At 39.1% G+C, this 22,100-nt stretch overlaps 1 protein-coding gene across 2 annotated transcripts in view; it reads right to left on the reverse strand.

Annotated features, from left to right (window-relative positions):
* Positions 1–22,100, reverse strand: part of SDK2 (sidekick cell adhesion molecule 2) — a 468,912-nt gene that overhangs the window by 46,386 nt on the left and 400,426 nt on the right. For both annotated transcript variants that reach the window (XM_081938775.1, XM_081938774.1), the window contains exons 19-29: positions 12,519–12,714; positions 12,088–12,186; positions 10,402–10,593; positions 7,298–7,419; positions 6,363–6,472; positions 5,275–5,425; positions 3,350–3,587; positions 3,106–3,221; positions 2,500–2,689; positions 894–992; positions 418–612 (exon numbers count right to left, since the gene is read on the reverse strand). In XM_081938775.1, the coding sequence (XP_081794901.1) occupies positions 418–612; positions 894–992; positions 2,500–2,689; positions 3,106–3,221; positions 3,350–3,587; positions 5,275–5,425; positions 6,363–6,472; positions 7,298–7,419; positions 10,402–10,593; positions 12,088–12,186; positions 12,519–12,714 (1,708 nt within the window). The remainder of the gene's footprint in view (positions 1–417; positions 613–893; positions 993–2,499; positions 2,690–3,105; positions 3,222–3,349; positions 3,588–5,274; positions 5,426–6,362; positions 6,473–7,297; positions 7,420–10,401; positions 10,594–12,087; positions 12,187–12,518; positions 12,715–22,100) is intronic.

Below are 22,100 nucleotides of genomic sequence, written 5' to 3' on the forward strand. Positions count from 1 at the left end.
ACAGAAAGACAGAGAGACAGTGAGAGAGAGAAACAGAGACAGAGATACAGAGACACACACAGAGAGAGATAGAGAGAGAAACAGAGACAGAAAGACAGAGAGACAGTGAGAGAGAGACTGTGTGTGTGTGTGTGTGTGTGTGTGTGTGTGAGAGAGAGAGAGAGAGACAGAGAGAGAAGTAAAGTTTTGCTGTTACTTTAAATTCACTGGTTGTCCATGTATTCCAAAGAACTGGTTGTGCCTCGGTGTTGTGCTGAAAGTGATTTGAGTGTGGCTGTTAACCAGAGCTGTGAGTATGCGCCTGTAATATTTTTATGGTGTTAACATGCTTAGGAACAAAAATAGACTCACTGGGAAGACATGCCTAATTTTTCTCCCAATGCAATTTTGGATTGTCTTATGTCCCACCCTAATTACCTCTTTTTTCGGTAGTAACTACTAAGGCCTCTGCAGCTTCACCCCAGCCCTTTCGGGTCTGCGCTGTGATACGGAAGAGATAGGTGGACTCAGGTCTGAGGTTGGTAGCAGTAAACTGGCGGGCGCTGGGGCTGAGGACTTCTACATTGGCTGAATTGGCAGTGGTAGTGTTGAGGCGGTGAGTGATCTGGTACGCTGCAAAAGAGTCAGAATAGGACTGGATAAGAAAAGCGTTTGGCAAAAAGGGATACTGCCCCGTAGAGCTGTCTTTGGGGCAGCTGAAGAAATAGCTTTCCCAATGGAAGCAGACTGCAATCATGGGAGTGCCGCAATCACAGTCTGGGCCAGAGGTTTGATGGGGGTTCCCTTTTTTTATCCCACCGCAATTTTTCTGTGGCTCTGTTTGCTCTTCAGAAAGACAAAAATGGGAGAAATTTAAGAACTCGGCTCACTCTGGAATAGGTAATGTGTCTTACCTAGAATGATACCATTGGGAGCAGCAGGGGGCTGCCAGATTAGCCGTACAGAAGTTATTCTCACTTCAGGGAAGAGAATGCCCACCGGTGGCCCCGGCACTGGAATACATCAAGGCAAAGGACGATGGATGATCAGGTTGAAAGATTCAGGTATATGTTCATTTATTCATACAAGGCAGTGACTGGACTGCACATAAAAACACAGATATATACAATTGATGCTACCTAAATTAAAATCAGTATTGCTTTTTTTTAGAGGACCACGACACAGGGTGTAGGGATGGGGAGCTGCTTATAATGCAGGATCAAGAGTTTATAATGATAGTGACAATGCACTGGAAAGAAGTCCAAGCTCTCTGCCAGCAAATATTGGGCTTAAGAATTTTAACAAGCTGGGTGTAAGCTCTGGAGTCTTCAGAGTTGCCAACAGCCAGCAAGAATGGTCTTTGCCCAAAACTGGAAAAACAGGGAAATTTCACAAGAAGAGGAAGCAATTAGGAAAATTCTCACTTGTGCTGAAATGGATAAATTGATGTGGGGATTGAAGAACAAAGACAGATCATAATATATAAGATCTGCGACAAATTTTATCGATGGTTGGAACAAAAAAGGAAAGACCCCAAATAAGCAATGACTAAGATTTAAAGAATGGAGATTAGAATTATGTATGAAACTATAACGGTGAAAATGTATAAGATAAAAAACAAAACAATATATGTTTTGATATGATATGATATTTTTATATTTGTAAATACTGAAAAGACCAAATGTAAATAAGCATGGTGGTTATAATGTATAACTTTATATCTTAGTATATATGGCAAAGACTTTGCCAGGACGATTACACTGTGTCCAATGTTTTAATTTGTGTTCAATAAAAAACTTTTTTTAAAAAAAGGTGTTGCCACAGTGAGGGTGGATGGAGCTGTGGGAAAGGGAGGGGGGAATAGAGTTAGCTGAGGGGAATATGTAGCCAAAATAACATTCTTTCTTCTGGAAACCAAGGACACTCTCACCAGCACCTGGAGGGCCCTGGCAGAGGAAGTGTGACCTGATTGGGGCATGTGATGGTTTTGTGTAATGAGGGGGAATGAGGGGGACTCTGAATTGGGTGGGGAAACTTCAGAGTCAGCTTTTCACCAGCTGTGCCAATATGACCTGCCTAACAAATCTATTCTTTGAGGAAGCCTCTGGCCTGGGATTTTGATTCCGTTTTGGGCTGTTACTTGGAACCCTGACATTAACCCAACACTCTCGAATCCCCCTTCCTTTCCCCACAGCTCCATCCAGCCTCGCTGTGGCAACCCTGAAGATGCTTAAAGATGGCTCCAGGGTTGGCACTAGGTGGGATGGAAGTTAATATTACACGGGTGTGGAATGAAGTTCATGGAGGACATGCAGAGAGGTGAAGGAAAATTGTACTCTTTGGCAGATCACGACGCACGGATGAAAAAGGAAGTTTACTGTATGCTTAATAATTTCGAGAAAGGGTATGATTAGGGCTTGAATTATTGAACATTCTAGATGAAGATGGTGTTGATGTTTGATTGCTACCCTTTTTAAAAAATAAATATAGCTGAGAGACAGAAAATTATGGGAGACCTACCATCATCCAGTGTACGCTCGAGTATAGGTGGATTGCTGGGCACACCATCACCAATGCGGGTGAAAGCAAGCACCCGGATCTCATAAAGGACATATTTTCCCAAACCTATGAGCTGGGCACTCCGAGAGGCATTGCCTTCCACGAACCAGAACTGGGCCCTGGAATCTGAATCCTTTTCCTTATACATGATCTAGAAGAGAAGATGCACCAATGATAAAAATAAAGGCAAACATCCCCCCCCCCCCCAGTGCTAATCAGGGGACCATTATGAATTGGCATCTGTTCCTGTAAAGTTGATAGGATGAGAGCCCTGGATAAGGATAAGACGTGGCATAAAAACAGGATTTGAAGGAAGGAAAATGAGGAGGGGGAAAGAAGCAAGGCCATTTTGTGGGAACACAATAATTAAAAAACTGAACAAAATGTTCACTAAGGAATCTTCTACAATGATAGGGTCTGCAAGCAGTGATTCAGGCTGAAGCTTGGAAGAAAGAGAATAAGGTTAGGTGCAGAGGAATATGGTGCTTTAGGTCAGATCTTGGCAGTATGGCACAAGAGAAAGCAAGTAAGAAAGGACTACCAAATCAAGATCTGTATTTTTAATACCTTGTAGCCTAGGATAAATCCATTTCGATCCGCTTCAGGGATGTCATTCCACCGCACTAGCATAGAGGTAGATGTGGTAGCTAGTGCTGAAATGTTGGTGGGTCCAGATGAAGGCACTGCATACACAAAACATACAGGCAAGAATACTCATTGCTACATTGTCCAGAACCTCGCATGCTGAATTCCAAGCAGGCAGTGATAAGCCTATCAGGTTGTTTTAAACAGCTGGAGAGGAAAAGAATACCTGACTCCCGGGTTCGCCCCACCACAGTCTGACTCCATGGCCCAGGCCCAACAGCATTGAAGGCCTGCACCTGTATACGGTACTCGGTCCATTCCTCTAGGTCCTCAATGGTGAACTCGCGCTCCACACGGTCATGGATGGTGTTGGTCAGGGTGTGGCTGCGCCCATCAAGGCGTGAGTACCGCAACCGGTAGCCCACTGACTCAGGGCTGCCATTGTATTCGCTCTCTGGCAGTGGCTGAGAAAAGAGATGGCCCATTACTATTGACTGGCATTCTATTCTTCTTAGAATGGCTGCATCAAACAGGGTAACATCTGCCCTACTCAACTGAAGAGCTCCTAGGCTTTGTAAAACAGGCACTGTTTCAAAGGCTACCTTACAAGCTGCGACTTTTACGTATAAGTAGCCAAATTTCATTATTTATACTTTATAACTTTCTTCAATTGAAATGATAAATACAGAAAATGGGCTTCCAGCCAATTCATTAAAAACAAAACAAAACACCAGAAGTCATGCAAAAAGAGAGAAAATTTCCCTTTTTTTTTGTCTTATAAGGAATGCATATGGAATAACAATCAATTTGAACCATAAGGATTTAGAATCAATTTGAACCCCTAAAGCCGTGATGCCAAACCTATGGCATGCGTGCCACAGATGGCATGCAGAGCCCTCTCTGCAAGCATGCAAGCTGTTGCCCCAGTTTAGCTCTGCCACGCATGTGCACCAGCCTCCTGCCAGCCAACCGCTTTTGGGGTCTTTGCTGTACACATGTAGGGGGTGGGGCACATGTGGGAGACACATGCGCATGCATGGGAGTTGCGTGCACACATGGGGGGGTCATGCACACAATGCATTATGAGTGCACGCACGCACGCACACGCTTTCAGCACTTCGTGCCAAAAAGATTAGCCATTACTGTCTAAGGGTTTGAGTCCCAATTCTTGTGTTTAATAGAAAGCCATCTAACTTCTGAAGTCTTCTACCTCCAATACAGATATTACTGAAAGTTTCTGATTTGGACTTAAGAACTTCCAATATAGTCTTAGCAGATGGTAACACCTGTCTGATCATATCATATCATTCCAAGAAGAACCAAGGAGAGTTTATTCTGGTTAGTATTTAGATGTGAGATCTCCCTGGCTAGATCAGGAAGTTCAAAAACATTTTGGCAAAAATTGTTACTAGCCATTTCCACCAAGAAAACTACATGAACATATCTGTAAAGTCACCACATCAGACTTCTGACATAGCTGAAGCCTTAATTCTTTCCCTGAATTTAATTTTGTAGCCTCTCAGTCTTAGACAAGGGCTGGTCTTAAAGTTCCTGTTAGAGGTGGCAAGAATTTTATGGCATGAGGAAAATATAATCATGACTGAGGGAAACGGGAAACCACGGATAAGTGTATTCAAAATTATGCCTCATTCAGCTGAAGTCTTCAACCTCCAAAAATATCTAGCATGAGAGTGAAGGAAGAACAGGCGGATGATGCCTCTTCAATTCTCCTCATTCTGACTTTGATCTATACTTCATTTCCCACTGCTTAGTTCTTCTGTTGCTTATTACTTTTTTCATACCCCATCCCTTTCCTTCACTTTATTTCTAGAACCCTCCATTTTACCCTAACATGATAAATGACCGAAAGGGTGAAGCTATATTTCAATTGCTTAATATTTCACTATAGTGATATCCCCAGTTTCTGATCCAGCCTCAACGAACAGTCTTAGCTTCATAGGAGTCCCTCTACCAACCTTGAATTCAAATTTACTATTGAAACAAACTACTGAAGTTTGTCTGGCTCACTAGATAATGATAGGGGTTGTCAGCTTGCTGGGATTTGCCCCTTCCCCTCTGCTTTGTTATTGTCTGCTTCCCCCCCCCCCCTCCAAAAACAATTATAGGGCCTCCTTAGGCTCCAGTTCTCACCATCCATCGTAGCCAGAGGCTGGTTTCACTGGCTGTCCGTACTGTAATATTGGCAGGAGATACATCAGGTGGAGCCTGCAATGTCTGGATCCTGCGGGAAGACAGGCTGGGTGGACTTGTCCCCACGATGTTCACTTGTCGCATCCGGAAACTGGTGTCAGACAGGAAATGGATTAATGTTGGAAGGGAGAAGAGCACAGTAAATCCTCCATGATACTGAACTTCTACACGTACATGCCTTTGGTGAGCTTTTGTTTTGTTTCTCCCCCTGTTCCTCTTTCCCTTTACTATCAGCAGAGGAGCCACCATATGTGATACATAAGAACATATAAATAGGTAGTATTTAAGTTTGCTTTCATAAAGCCCATATGTGAAGGAAAAAAGATATTATGTGGGAATTGGGCTACATGTTCTAAACTAAGTGTTGGGTTTTCCAAGAAAACTTTAATGGGGAATAGGTCTATCAACAGGCTTTAGGGATGATTTTCTTATAGAGCCTTCATGTTTGGTGGTATCAAGGTTTGAAGGTGAATTTCAAGAAGCATTAAAAAGGTTTTTGTCTTGAGCCCTATTTTGGGGTTGGTTTTTTTGCTCAGCTCCGACTGGACTTTATGAAAAAATTGATTTTGATCTTCCTCTTCTTCTTTATATTCTCACCATCACTGTCATAATCACCATCATTGCTCCATTGCATCACTGCCTCTATTGGCATCACTACAGTGATACAACAATATGTAGCTTGATTGGTATCAGCGTCTTTCCCTTTTCATACCACTTAGCTTTTTAAAAATAATTGTATCGCATTCAACTGATTGACAGGATAAAATATAAATATATACAACAGTGTTAAAAAAAAACAAGGGCCTGAAAAATTATTTAAAGTAATTGTAAGTAGAACAACTCCCAACACTTTTGACCATATTGTTTGAAAGCCTTCATTCTTGATTTCCTTGTCAGAAAAAAAATTCTAATGAAACTATGGGCAAAGAATGCATTTCCATAAATCTATTGCTGTAAAACATGTGTTGATGTCTCCTTAAATGATGGCCGACATTTTTTTCAGCTTTTCCCTTCTTCACTTGACTTACCTATAATATGTGTAGGGATTGAGATTCGGCACCTCCATGGACCGAGCCTCTGGTTCATTAGAAAGCTGGTGGATGAGCATCCACTCTTCACTCTCTCCTGTCTGACCCATCTGAAAGCAAGCAAGGCAGAGTAAAATGGGGAAAGTATGCTATTGCCTACTTCCCTAGCAAAAAACGAGTTAGCTAAAATATTAACATTTGGTATTTATGTTTCCAGGGAATGAAAAGCAAGACTGCTTTTATCTAACAGTAAAATAAATATTTGGACAAGTTTGTTTAAAAAAAATCACAATAGTTTACTTGGGAGAATAGATTACAGCCATCTCATTATTTGTTATTATTCTGTTATTATGTTGTTTGTCTTCAAACAGGAAAAATGCATACAAAAGTACAGGCACACAAAAAAGAGAACAATAAATTAAATACACCACATTGAAAAGCCCTTTATGTAATACATTGGCCCTCCCCACTATCTTTGCTTTCACTTAGTCACTGAGATTTCAAAAGGATTGCTCATTTTCAAATCAAGGATTTTCTGCTAGAAATATTTTTACAGGTGACTATTTTTGGAGGTGATTGAATGAGATTCCTATATAAATATGAAATCTTGAAGCTATGTAGTATAACTATGTATCAAATACCATTCTGTTTATTGCTCCTATGGTCTGCTATCTCTATTTACTGTTTCCTAGGTATTCTAATTCCCTTTATTTTTGCCCTCAGCCACTGTGGTACTTGGTCAAACTAAGTTTGTCTCTCTGTCTCTCTCTCTGTGTGTCTTATTTTGATCTGAAATTATAGATTTCAAGTCAAAACATTTACATGAAATGCAGAAGCTTCTTTATCTTTCATACAACAACTCAATGAAGAGCTATAAAAGGCAGGAAACTTCTGCTGCTTTTTCTTTTTTTATCAGCAAATGAGATCTACTTTACCTGAACCTCTACCTGCCACCTGGAAATAGAAGTCTTCCCATCATAACCAGGGCGAAATTGAAGTGTGACTGAACGTGGACCAATGTTGGAGATGCCCAAATTACTTGGGGCCCCAGGGAGCTCTGTGAACAAGAGAAAGCAGAGAACATGGAACTCATTTGGCATAACATAGACAATACCCACTTACCCAGCTATGCGACATACAAAATGAAAATGGCATCTCGCCCAATTTTTGTACTGACAATTTACTTTACTAGTCGTGGCTTCTCCACTCTGGTGCCCACCAAATGGATGATTTTCTACATCTGTGATCATTAGCCTGCACAGTCTTCCCTTATGAATCTGGCTAACGGAAGTTGAAGTATCATTTCAAAGACACTAGGATGAGGAGAACTGAACTAATCCAAAAAAAAAATGTAATAGGAGCAAACATAACATGTGATTTGGTAAGAACTGTAAGAGGGAAAACTGGATTGCACTTTTCAAAAAGAATCTCTGAGGTAAAAAGAGGACAGCTAATGTATATTACACATCATGATGCAAAGATGAAGTCACCATTAGTATCAGATAATCAAATGTGGTTCTGCTCAAATGGGCAAGGTGGGGTAAGGTGCAGTAGGATAGAAAAGCGGTTTAATGCTTGTGTAAATATGTGCCACATCTAAAGATTAACCTCTTATTACAACATTTGTTGAGATCTTAGCTAAAGAAACCCAAACAAGGCCAATTCTAAACCTAGACTCTGGCGAGTCAGGTGGTATGCAAATTCTTACAGTAAAATAAAAAATAAATAAAATGTGAAGAGGCGATAGAACCTTGTTTCCTAAAAATCTCGGGCTTCAGGGAAACCACTGCTTCTCTAAAAGTGTCCTAAGATGTTAGGGAAGTTGAGAAGTCATACAAATAGCTTTTGGCATGTAGTCTCTATGCCCTAAAATGCATCACTTTATATAATTCACAGAATCTGATTACATTTGCGCTCATACTTAATGGGTAACAAAACCTTTTTCTAAGAATAGGTGGGTTCAGGAAGAGACAACCTTGAGCCAAGAAGCATCAGAGAAGAAGCATTGATTCCTGTCAGGGAAGGAGAACGTTCTCAAGAGTTAAGTCCAGAAAGCAGTACAATTTCTTCAGGACTAAAAGCATCCAGATCTCCCTAACAATTACTAAGATTTTGTCATTGCCCTCATCTCTTGCTTATGTGTTTCCACCAAGCACCTGGATTGTCACCACAGAAAATGAATCCAGGAGTAAATAGGCCTTTGGTCTGATCCAGCTGGAAGGATTAAGCATCCTTCTCTTCTGCCTGCAACTCCACAGAAAAGAGTGTCTATTAGAGCAGTGCAATGCTTTAGATTCGGTTTGGAAGAGGTGCTTTGGAATGCACGGGAGCATGAAAGCAGCATCTGTCTACAACTTGTTAAAGCTTTTGTATCTCTCCAAAGCTTTGGAGCCTATGAGTTTTACAACATGTATATTGTGTGTTGCTTGTTCCCCAAGCATCAAGACCTGCCAACAGCAGCAGATAATCTAAATGACCCCAACCTCAGCCCACAATCAAGAAACGGGAATAAACAACAAACAGCTTTTGGTGACTGACATGGTGGCTTATTCATGATGCATTAAGTAGGATCGCCACCTACTTGGCACAGGCTTGGTATTGGCACAGGCTTCAAACAAATATCTAAAGTGATTTGAATATTCATCGTATTCAAAACTTCCATCTCATGAAGGTCACCAGCGGAGCTGACAGTGTTGTCTGTAATTTCATATTCATTACTTTGATGTTTGTTTATTTAATAATGCTGAAGCTTGAGAGTAGTTGCTCGTTGTAAGATTGTGACGGGTGTGTTATGTGCCTGAATAAACGAAGCACACACACTCAAATTAATTGAATTACTGAAGAGAACAAATATTGAAATTAATTGAGATTGACAAAGTCAAAGTTCAGTCAGGCAAACTGAATTAAATCAGATATGGAATATTATGCACTTCAGAAAATGCACCTTCAAAGCTGCACAAGAAGGTAAGAAAAGGCAAGAGGACGATTCATTCTTCATTAAGGGAAGAACACAATATGTTAGACAAGGTTGGTTCCTTGCTAAATTGCATTACGCAACACAGCAGAAATATACTGAAAAAAACATTGTCCCCTTATTTAAGATTCATGGTAATTATTTGTATTCATGTCTTCCTTTAACGTGCCTTGAAGTTGCATTTGTAGTTTTGAAGGCCCAGGGTATCATGACTTCTAATTGCTTAGTGTTCCAAACTGATGCTCCTCAAAGGTGAAGAGTTCAATTAGGGAAATTTCCTGAAAGTAGCTGAATCAGTTTGAGCGCTCAGATCAGATTTGCAGGTTCACTCTCTTGGAGAAGAAGATATTAGTCTTATTAATTTTCCCAGCAGGTACCAATAGATTCTGAGACAAGAGAGGTTAGCAGCTTGCAAGAGGCTAGGTTTTCTATCACTAGTATATAGAACCAAATATAGAACTGCTGTTCAGAATAATTGCCAAAAAAATCCCAACTTTTTTGTACTGGGAAAAAAGTACAGCCTCTTTTGTACTTGTACTGTTCTTTTGGACAACAGTCCAAAAATATATGTGGGAAGAGGGACAGAAAGGGTGGGAGAGGGAGATATCTTTCCTGTTATCACCTCTTCCCTTTTTCTGAAAAAAGAAATCAAACCTGTTAACCAAGCAAAAGGTAAACGTGACCATTATCAAAACATTCCTTTTCCTCACAAATAAACATCGAAAATCCACAAGGAAAATTTGGCCGACTATCGTTTTCACTAAATGATTAATTGAAGTGTATTATCTTCTAGTGGAATTCTTCTTGTAACTTGAAATATCTGGATTGAGCAGTTTCTCTCTGTACTTATTATTGGGCTTGTAGTTCATTTGTATGCACAGCCGCCTTTCTATCATAAGTTCCTGTCAAATGCATCCATACATTGGTTGCAAACAAAGAATTGTCCCCTCCATTGTATTCTTGTAGAATCTTCATTCTAAGCTAAAGGGCAGAGACCAAGGGATCTCTGCTAAGCCTGGCGATAAGATACTAATTGCTGCAGGAAGACCAATAAACCAAGCTTACCTGGGGGAACCCCAGAAGAAATGGTAGAGGAAGAAACCAGTCCTTGTCCCTTGGATGTCATGGCTGCCACTTCAATAGTATAGGTGGTCAAGGCAGTGAGGCCAGTAACACGATACTCCAGGGTGACGTTGGGGAGGTAGTGTGTGACACGCGTGTTTGTGCGGTTGTATTCCTCCCAGGAGATTCGGTAGCCTAAAAGAGTCCACAATATATATAGATACTGTACATAGCACCACACATCTTATATTCCTAGCCAGGATACAGACAAAACAAACCCAAATAACTCAGTAAAACCTTGAAAATTTAGTTATTACAAGGGGAGAGAGAGAGAGAGAGAGAAGAGAAAGAAAGAAAGAGAGAAGAGAAAGAGAGAGAGAGAGAGAGAGAGAGAGAGAGGGAGGGAGAGGGAGAGAGAAAGAGAGAGAAAGAGAGAGAAAGAGAGAGAAAGAGAATGATTTCCAAAGAAATAGATATCAAAAGTCTGGTTCCCAAAATATTTCTGATGAAAATTTCACTACAGCCACTAATTTTATCCTCAGATTCTCAGCAATATTTTTATTCTACCTCATGTGTCCTCATCATTGCCATCCTAAACATTGACAGGGGAACCACAAAAATCAGGATCTAACACATGGGTATCAAACTCGATTTCATTGAGGGCTGCATCGGAGTTGTGTTTGACCTTGGGGAAATGGGCCAGGGTGGGCATGGCCAGCTCGATGTCACCTGTGTTGAGGGCACCTGTGGTGGCCAAGTGTTATGGCAGAACTTGCTATCTCTCTGCCACCGAAAATGGAGCTCGGGGTCCCCCGCGGACCAGATCTAAGCATCCCGTGGGCTGGATCCGGTTGCAGACCTTCAGTTTGATACCCCTGATCTAGCAAATGCCTGTCTCTTGTCCTTGTATCTCCATGTTTCTTTATATCGGAAGAGAAAATAAAGTGGAAATCTGTTCTGTTTAACCCAAATGGAATGTAGGCAAGGCAGCATGGTGGTTTGATTTCTACTTCAGTACTTTCAATAAAGACTGGTGCCTTGTTTTGAGCTGGGCAAGGAGAAGAGTGAACAAAGTGAAAGCTTCTGGCAATGGGCAATCACCTCCCCAATACCTTAGGTATTCATGCTGCAGAGGTGTTCTTACAAAATTCCTTCGGATGTGGCACATCTGAGCAAGAATATGTTTAGGTACAGGTGTGCTACAGAAGACCACAACATTTTGGGGACAGATAGAATGCAGATTCTGAACTCACATAAAAGCTATATGTGGAGGGCCCCAGCACTGAACTTTAATTTCCAAGTTGTTATCTTTTTAAGTAGTTTGTTATCTTTTGCTGATGGTAACATATCCTCAAGATATACTAATCACATCTGCAGAAGTTTACCAAAACATAATTATAGGAATGTGCTATCCTGGAGGTGCTTGATTGATGGAGACAAAAGTCCACCCCTGTACCATCTGTGCTCTTGGTTTTAACCTTTTACTTAATTGTTGCTAATCTTAATTTAAGGCTTTTAATGTTTTATACCTATGCTTTTATTCTATTGTAAGATGCCCAGAGTTACTCAGGTCAGTGAGATGGGCAGCATATACAGCTAATCATAAAAATGAATGAAAGAATGAATGAATGAATTGACTGAATGAATCCTCAAGGATGAGCCTCTTAATCTGGATGTTTGTCTTCTTACCTGTTAAAATGCCATTCTTTTCCAAGGGCTCTTGCCAGCTAACCTTCAAAGATGTGTCTAAGATCTCATTGAAGCTGAGATGTCCCACTGGACCCGGAACTAGTCAAACAAAGAATCCATCAGCCAGAAAATTACAACAGAACAACCATTCTTCAAAAGGATAAGCTATTGTCCCTGACTTTCCAGAGGGATACATTAAACCTCTTTGGGAATGGATGAAAAGTAAGCATCAGAGCCTTCAGAGAAATATGGCAGTTTCACCAATGAAAAGCCAGACCTTTCAACTGAGGCAATAACAAGATTTCTGCAATGGAAGAGGGTGTTTAAGATATGCTGCCTGGTGTGTGTAAGGAAAGTGTGGGCCCATAGTTAATGCACACATAGGAATCCAAGAGCTGGGCCTTGCCCAGCTCCAAAGGGAAAGGCCGTACCGTCCTCATGGGTGCGCACCAGCTGTGGCGGGCTGCGGGGTCCATCGCCTGGAGTAGTGAAACACAGGACTGAAGTGAAATATTCTGTGAATTTCTTGAGACCTGAGATGTAACCAACATGGATATTGTCTTGGAAGTTAGGCCGTACTGTCACCACAGTCATATCTTCTTCTTGTACTGGTTCCCAGGCAATCAGCTGAGAGAAAATGAATATAATCATATTTTGATCAGATTAGTCTTGGTAAATACGTTACAGGAATGCAAGAAATAAGTAATTAAATCCACCAGTGGAAAAAATTAAATCAGGAAGAAAGTTTATTTAGGAGTGGCAAACAATGCTACTCAATTAGGTGAAAACAAAAGAGAGTCAAATTAAAACATTTTTTTTCTTCCTTGGGTTTAAACAAAATTTGAGATTTCATGTGGGGATGGTATTTTATTTTCTACCCAAACAGACTACAATATAAGATGTTCTTACACAAATAAATATTTAGTAAAGGTGATTCAGGAAGGTTTTCTACAGAGGTAGGTTCTGTCATCCTTCACTGGTTTTCTCTATTCAATCATGCCCTAAGAACAAGTCTGTCTTTATCTATCTACTAGTTGATAACCCAGCATTGCCCGGGTATTTATAGATGTCAAAGCCTTTGTCTGACACGGAGCCATTGAGAGGGGCCTTTCTTCCCCCTACTCCCATGCCCATCATCCCTGCCCTCTCCCTTCCCCCTCCCATGCACTCCTCTTTCCCGCCCTGTCTACGATCCTGGCACTTTGCCCCAAATCTGTCAGGTGCTTCCCCACTGTTCCACTGGAGGGGAAACATCACAGCTGGCTTTCCAGAGGAAGCTACGAAGGAACTTACATCACAAACAATTGTCACTCTAGGACGCCACAGTCGCTCTCCTTAATGGCCCAGGCATTCCAGAGTTATGCTGGAACACACAGACCAGACACCCCAGGGGTGTCTTACCCTTCCTCCCCAGTACTTCTTTCCAGAGTTTGGTTGAAATTGTTCGAGGCGCTTCAAAGTTATGCTGGAACCTATATACATACTATATATATATATATATATGCTGATCTTGTTGTATTCAGGTCTTTTCCCGTGTAAGATTAATCTTACATGGGAGAAGACCTGAATACACCAAGGCCAGCTTACCTAAACCCGTGAAAATCTACGAAAACAAATATATATATGTAGATATGTATGTATGTATGTATGTATGTATGTATGTATGTATGTACTGTATGTATGTATATTTATATATATACGTGCGTATCTATCTATCTATCTATCTATCTATCTATCTATCATCTATCTATCTATCTATCTATCTATCTATCTATCTATCTATCTATCATCTATCATCTATCATCTATCATCCATCCATCCATCCATCCATCCATCCATCCATCCATCCATCCATCCATCCATCCTTTATCTATCTTTACATTTTATCCCAATTAGAAAATAAACTGATTGCAACATCACATCACCTCAGATACTAGCATTCAAAAATAGCTTGGACTTTAAGAACTTTAAGAACTATTTACAAGGAGGAGCTAATCTGATCTCTACAGGGATGTCAATGCACAATGTAACACTGTAGCACACACCGTTTCTCCCTCATAGATCTAATAGGCAAGTCAAAGTTGTTTGGAGAAGATATCCATGTGTAAAGACACGAAGGCTTTTATAGATCAAAATTATATAGGTCACCCTCCAACTTACAATCATTCATTTAGTGCTCATATGAAGTTACAACGGCATCGAAAAAAGTGATTTATGAGTATTTTTCACATGGTCATGTGAATTTGTATTCTTGGCATATTTATGATGGTTACAGTGTCCAGGGATGATGTCATCACCTTTTGAGACTTTCTGACAAGCAAAGTCAATGGAGAACCCAGATTTACCTAGCAACTAAGTAAACAACTTCAGGGATCACTTAACAACTGTGGCAAGAAAGGTTGTAAAACAGGCCAAAACTCACTTAACAATTGCCTCAATTAGCAGCGTAAATTCTGGACTACCTATCCTCTGCAAGGATAGGGTATTTTCTTTCCTCTTCTAGATTGAACAAATATCAAATATGATGGCCAGTTTATTTTTTAACTTGCAATTCCCAGTATTTTAATGTTTTAAACTTCAATTATCTTATTCAATTATTATTAATGGCAATATAATCTACCCAGGGTAGTTTAAGAATGAGATAGGTGGCATATAAATTTAATTAAAAAATAAAATAATTTTTCCCCCCTATCTTATCTCCCCTGCACACTTAAATGGAATATGGATTTGCTAAATGCACTCAGAATCTTACTTTTGGAGAAGATTGTATGTGTTGTTTTTTTTAAAATAAAAAAGACAAAGAATCATTTTCTTTGTCTTTAAACTGTCCCCTGCAACTAGTTGTTACAACAAATGCCCAAATAAAACTGTCAGTGAAACTCACTCATTTATTGTCTGTGCCCAAATTCATGGATAAAAGAGACAAAAGAAAATTACAGAAAAGGGGAAAATAAAGTTAGAAAAAGATAATTTATTCTTCAGATTACATTCTCTAACCCTCAGCTATTTTTCACTGCAACTTCAGATATAAGTGCTAGTGAATTGATCTCAACAGACATATTACATATGCTTTTAATTAAATGTCCACACAATAGCTGTTAGTTTCCATATACTGATAGTATTTTTGTTGTCTTGAGCCAACAACAGTAGATCCCAGAATCTTGGAATAACTAGAATCTTAAAGTTACCTGCTATGTGTGTAACTTCTCTGTGATACAGACCTCATCCACACACTCTCGTTGCCCTGGTTCTGAGGTGAAAAGCTAATAAGTTTTTGAGGACGCATACTTGCTATAAAGCTACCATCTTGTTACCAGCTTGGGTTGTACAGAGCCTTGGATGGCCTTGGAAAGAATATTCAGAAGCATTTACAAAGGCAGAAGCTTTACTTAAGCCCTAGTAAAGGACATCGGAAGAGGCTTCTCCCTGACACTGAGATATAAGAAGGAAATAAAACAAAATACAACCAGACTTGCAAGATTCTGCTATTATAGCCTAACCTCTGTAAAATATAGTTCTAGTCAACTTGTTGATTTCTTGATTTGGGCTGTCTAATAGAGCTGACAGAATCAAAGTGATCAGGCAAGAAATTTATAGTTATTAGAAATATCTAATTCATACAGTGGAAGAGCCTAATGGAAGTTGGTGGCCTTCACTGTCTCCAACTGTCCCATTGCAGGACTGCCTTCTCATAACTGGGCTCTGTGTTTGCATGGCCATTTCTGCTTCAGTTGCCAGAAAGACTAGAACTTTTCTGGTAACCAAATTGAAAAAAAAAATCTACTTTTTTGGCCCAGGTGGGAATTGCAGTATTCTAAAACGGGGTGGCTTTAACATGTGTGAACTTCAACTCCCAGAATTGTTGGCTAGGGAAGCCACCAAGGGTGAAACATCTTACAGCCACCAAGGGTGAAACAGTATTCTAGAAGACATTCCATAGGTGACTTAGTTGTATCAAGGGATTCCTATCTACTTTGCACTCCTCCTCAACCAACCTACCTCTGCCTCCTGCTAAACACTGAACCTTCACCTTCTCTGGTTTGCTTCTTTTGATGCATCTTCCTTTACCTCTACGCTGCAACCCAATAGCAGAAGCAGAAAATGACGCCTCTGTTCTCAGGTACATGTATAAGTGTGAAAGTGTGAGTGCTTTTATTAATCCAGAGAAGAATAATGCACCACCTTCCCAGAAAGTCCTTATTACTGTTTTAAAGTACAATAATAAGAAAAAAACAAGAAAGGTGTGCCCTGTTTTTAAGTGTGAAAAAAATAGTATTTTTTAAGGAAGTAACCTAGCGAATTGGACACAAGTAAGAAAAATGAAACAAATGGAGAAAATGGAAGAAATGTAGAACTAAGGAACTGAAACATATGGAAAGGGAAATAAATACGAGGAACTACTGAGGCTAAATTTTGTCCTACCAAATGCTAACCTTTGTCCACCCATCTCCTGTGTTGAAGCTGCCATTATCTCTGTGCTTCCTCAACAGCAATAAAACACACACACACACACACACGTGCCCATGCGCGCATACACACACATACACACAATTTCCATGTGAGAGCAACAGTTTTATCAACTTTGTTTTTGAAGTATGATAAGAAGAACACTTTAGGAGTAGCAGGGCATCCCGATATCAAGGATGGCACAATTTTAAAAAGGTGAGGAAAAACCCATAGTGTAATAGAATTACACTGGAATAAATGTGTGACAATTCAGTCTATGGGAAATGTATAGTAATCAAATATGTTTACATAGTCAGATCCTGTAGAGAGGGCTTAAAGAATGGCTTTAAAGTATAAGAGGAAGAGTTAGTACTCTGGCAGTTTCAGGTAAGTGGACTTGTACCTGGGCCAAGAAATTAATTTGAGTAAACGTCTCAGACAAGCCCCTCCCAGTTCACCCAAAGGTAGAGGGAGAAATGGGAAATCACATCCAGAATTGCAAGGTTCTTTTACTGGAGCTGTTACAATAAAATAGTTCTGACCTAAACGGCATTACTTTCTTCATCTGGTCTAGCTGTAGAGAGCTGAAAGATCCTAAATAAAGCTTCCACATTTCCTCATGTTTCTTATTAAGATTTTGTGAGCAGATTGTTAAAACGCTACTGACAACTTTTTTCTCCTCCGACCTTCAAAAGTATACTGGACTGGCTGGAATGGATGGTCTCAAAATTCTCAGATAGGATTCTTTGTCTTGCTTATTAGGGATGAACCCTTTTGTAGACGGGCTTGAAGTGCGACTAGACAAGCAGCACTACTGTGAAAAACTGACAGGCAATGCACCATGATGCATTGGATGATTGTTGTATGGATGATTGACATAATTAATAAAACATCCATATGGTATACTGCCTAACATTCTCCCTTGCCCTTCCTCTGCCAATATGAGATGTAGTTTCTCTTAAGCAATGCGTTCTTGGGATTGTGACTGTAAGGTTAAAGCTGAAGTGTACGTAGGTAGGAAAAAACAAACACCTATATGTATTGTTCAGAAATAGATCTGGTCATTTTTTATAGCCCTCAAACTCCTTAAGATCATGCCAACAACTTTAGGCTACTAACCCTAGCTATTAGTTGCTAAATTTTTACTTAGTAGCAGCATCAAATAAAACATTTCTGTAGTGCTCTAGTATGCTTATCACAACACTTTTATGGAAATCTCTACCAGACTTTCCCAAATGATCATAACAGATCATCAACAGAGGCGATTGAATATTCCAGCTCAATCCCTCCATTAATATCACGAGATCTTGGCCATTCCCCTGTACTCACAGAGGATGAATAATAATAATAATAATAATAATAATAATAATAATAATAATAATAATAATAATAATAATAATAATAATAATAATAATAATAATAATAATAATAATAATATCATCAAGTGTTGCCCCGATTGTAATTGGAGCCCTTGGAGCAATACCTAAAGATCCACCTTGCTATTTGGAAATTCTAAATTTATCGGACTTGAACATTCTGACTCTACAAAAAACCACCCTACATGGAACAGCTTATATCTTCCGACATTACCTTAACAGTTCCTAGGTCCTTGGTTAGGACTCCAGCTGTTGAACTACCAACCAATCCCAAAGGCTGTGAATCTCACCAAAGATTAACCAATAATAATAAACAGTCAATGATATTTGTGACACATCTTTCAATGTTCACTTGACTGAGTTTCATGCTTAATGAATAAAAGTAGTAATAGTAGTAGTAGTAGTAGTAGTAGTAGTAGTAGTAATAATAATAATAATAATAATAATAATAATAATAATAATAATAATAATAATAATAATAACAACAACAACAACAACAACAACAATGATACCCGTTGTCATCAGGGCACTTGGTACCATGTCCAAGAATTTTATAAAACACAACATCAGGATGATTTCCGATCTCCGCTCCTTCCGTGTACAGCTGAAGACCCACCTCTTTCAATTATCCGGCCTGGCTCAATCGCAATCGTAATTTTCCCATTCCTCCAAACTGTTTTTTAAATTGTTCTTAAATATTAATTTTATTGGGTTTTTACAATTGGGGTATTTTAAAGCAGATTTTTAACTGTCTATTGATGTAATTTGCTTCCTCCTCCGTGTATGTATGTGTGTTGTGTATGTATGTACGTTTGGTGTTGTTATATATGTTTCATGTTATATGCTCCATTGTACGCCGCCCCGAGTCCTACTTGGAAAGGGAGCGGCTAATAAATCCAAATTTGAACTTTGAAATTTGAAATTTGAACAACAAGAAATTGCAGCTTCCTGCAATAACACCAGCAAAGCTGCAAAAAACTGTGCTACTCGGAACGTTATACATCTTAAGAAGGTATTTGGTTGACACCTAGGATGCTGGCAGCAACCCATATCAACCATTAGTGCCAGTCAATGGTATTTGTGATGCATTTTTGAATGTTCAGTTGACCGAGCTTCATGTTTAATGAATGAAGTATATAATAATAATAATAAAACTGGAGAAAAATATGATCCTTGATCACAACAGGTTATAATCTGGGATTTCATTTTATTCTAGTTAGAAGTTAATATGCATATCTGGAACATTTCCCCTACGTACAAGTGTTTAAATCCTTGGATAACAGCCAGATGGATAGAAGGTTCTTGAAGTAAAATCCCGGTTTACCATCTCATTCTTGACATTACTGATATTGGCTTTCTAAGCTAGGTGGGATGTGGTAGCTGACCTACATGTCCATCTGTTAAACTTTGCTAGGATCTAGATTTACATAATTTAATGATTCTGGCCTCAATCCCTACTGCACTATTAGTCAAAATATTGCTTGAGATCCTCATGGGATTTTAACAATCCTCGTCTATAGCTTTCTGTTTCTATGATCTTTTTTACTTCCTCTTAAGTCTCTTCAAAGTCATGTGGGAAGAAATTCATTGGGATTAAAGGCTGCCAATTCTTGCTCTGTGGCAGGCAAATGTGTTGAAGGGATAGAGAATTAGGCAATGTGCTGGATTTTTGTGGGTTTTTTCTCTCTCTTAGACATCTATGAAACACTATAACCCTATAGTGCCTTGTGTGTGTGTGTGTGTGTGTGTATACACATACATACATACATACATACATACATACATACATACATACATACCCAGTTGAAATTGTCATGAGTTTTGCAATTTTCCCCTATAATAGTAGTATCTGTTATGCTATTTGGTTTTTAATCAGGGCAGAAAGGGCAAAGAGGAAGAGGTATAATCAAAGGTCATGGAAAATGTGGTCCAGAGAGAATATCAGATCACCAACATGGCCAAAGAGAAGAAAAGAGCTGAAATCCAAAAAGGGATTCTAAAGGCAGTTTCATTTCTAGCTTAAAGCAGCAGTAAAAAAAAACCAAAAACATTGAATAACGGTGCCATCCAGGAATTAAGCAGTTATAGTGTATTTATTCAGAATCGTATATTAGAAGCTGGATAGCAATTATATCAAACCACGAGCTTTAAATATAGGTATTTAAATGCAGACCTGACTACTGTACAATTTGCTTCAAAGCAATGGGTACTGTGATATCCCCCAGAGAAGGATAAATTGCTGAAGAATCTGAGTCCCTGCTGATGTAAATTTGGCAGGGCGAAAGAGGAATGTCTATGACTCTTTGGTTTCTTATTGTGGGAGGAAAATATTATATGAACTCTGAGGAAGAGTTGGGGGGGGGGAGTGCAACTCCATGAGGTATGTTCAAGACCTAGAGAACTTGGGAAATGACCAGATTCATACAAGCTTACCTATCTTTACTCTCTTCCTCCAACTTTCCTTGGTCCTTTCTTAGATAGAGCTTCACTGATATGAAAAAGTACTGACACTGAAAGCTCGTGGGAGCTCAGTCGGGAGTGGAGCATAACTTCCCTTTTTAATACTGGAGCTCTGTCTCTGATCTGTGGGATGAAAAGCCCTAAAGCTGCTGTGTCCAACTTTCCAGAAGTAACTGAATTTCAGATTATTGTTTATTAGAATGAATCAATCCTTATTTTATTGTTTGGAAGAGCAACACAAATGACAAAAGAAACCAGACGGTTCTGTTCTTGGATATGCAGCTTGGAAGAAAATGACTTTTCTTAAAAGAAAGAACACTTAGTTTGTCCATAAAATAGGCATAAAAGAAGATACCTTTCAAATGAACGAAGGACTGCCAAGCATAGGACAACACAGGCAGCTTAATCCTTTGATGGCTGTTTACAACTGCTACCAAAAACAGCTTTTTAAAAAAGCTGGAGAATTGTTGGGAAGACAGGCTCAGAAAGATAATTTTTATTGAAAGTTGCTTAAATATCAATTATGGGAAATTTAGTTTAGTTTTGAGAAGTATGTGTTTTTATCCTTCCAAAATAAGTCAGATTAACCGATGCTGATAACAATGCATAATCAACTACTTTGTGATGGTATTACATGCAAGAATATTTGGGTGCTTAATTGGCAGAGTGCAGGATAGCCTATAGCAAGTTAATTAGATACTAATTAGGCCTCCAAAATACTAATCAAAAATACTAAGTGGCATTTAATAAGTATGTTAAGTATCCTTCTTAACGTTGGTTATCTCATTTGGCAGCAATTAAATTTTCAAACTCCTCTGGAGTAGATTAAGAAGCAAGTTTTAATTATTTAAATTCAATTTAATTAATGCAAATCTGAATTAATTACAATTCAGAATTAAGCACACAAGTCAAGTCTTCCATACAAGTATTATCTTTTTGTAAATATATTTTAACAGATAAGCTTGGAGCCATGAAAACAGATTTTTAATTAAAGGAGAACTAAGAAAGGTCTTATTTTAAAAGAGCTGATGATCAAATAACTGTAAACTAAGAGGATTCCTCAGATTCGTATGCAGTGAGAGTTTAAGTATCATTAATTGTATTCTCTCTACTGGCTATTCTCTCTATTACCTTAGACAAGAAGCTTTCTTAAGAAAAGCAGTGAGAAAAAAACTTTCGTTTTGAAATCCAAGTTGCCATTTCATTTTGGAGCACATGGGTGCACTAGTTTGCTGTAGTTACAGTACATTCAGTAAGTCACAACCATGGAGATGCATAGTTCTTATAAGAGAGTCCCATTTAACACTGCTAAGGAGGAATCATATAATTAAATTGGTCTTTTATAGCTAGCTCTGGGATGATAGGGGAAAAAAAAACCATAAGCAAAGACATATTTTGCCAGTCTTACTGACTATTTATAGTGGTTACTTGGAGGGTGGGGGAAAGTTGGATCTGCTTATTGTTATGGTTCACCTATTACAGTCCAAGGAGAAGGTGGGTCAGATTCTGTACCATTTGTAAATTACACTATGGCTAGGAGGATAGAAAGATCCCATTAGATGAAATTTACAGATAAGACAAAGATCATTAGTTGACCCAGGAACAACTCTGTGCCATGATTAATGCTGCTAAAATAGTTATTGAAAAGAAACCTGAAAGCTATGTAACTCTATTAAATAGACTCCCATCAAGAAGTACAAGCAGAAAACAGCAGGAGTGCTTGGCCCCTCT

Source organism: Natrix helvetica (assembly GCF_964273705.1).
Source record: "Natrix helvetica genome assembly, chromosome: 1".
Taxonomy (NCBI): domain Eukaryota; kingdom Metazoa; phylum Chordata; class Lepidosauria; order Squamata; family Natricidae; genus Natrix; species Natrix helvetica.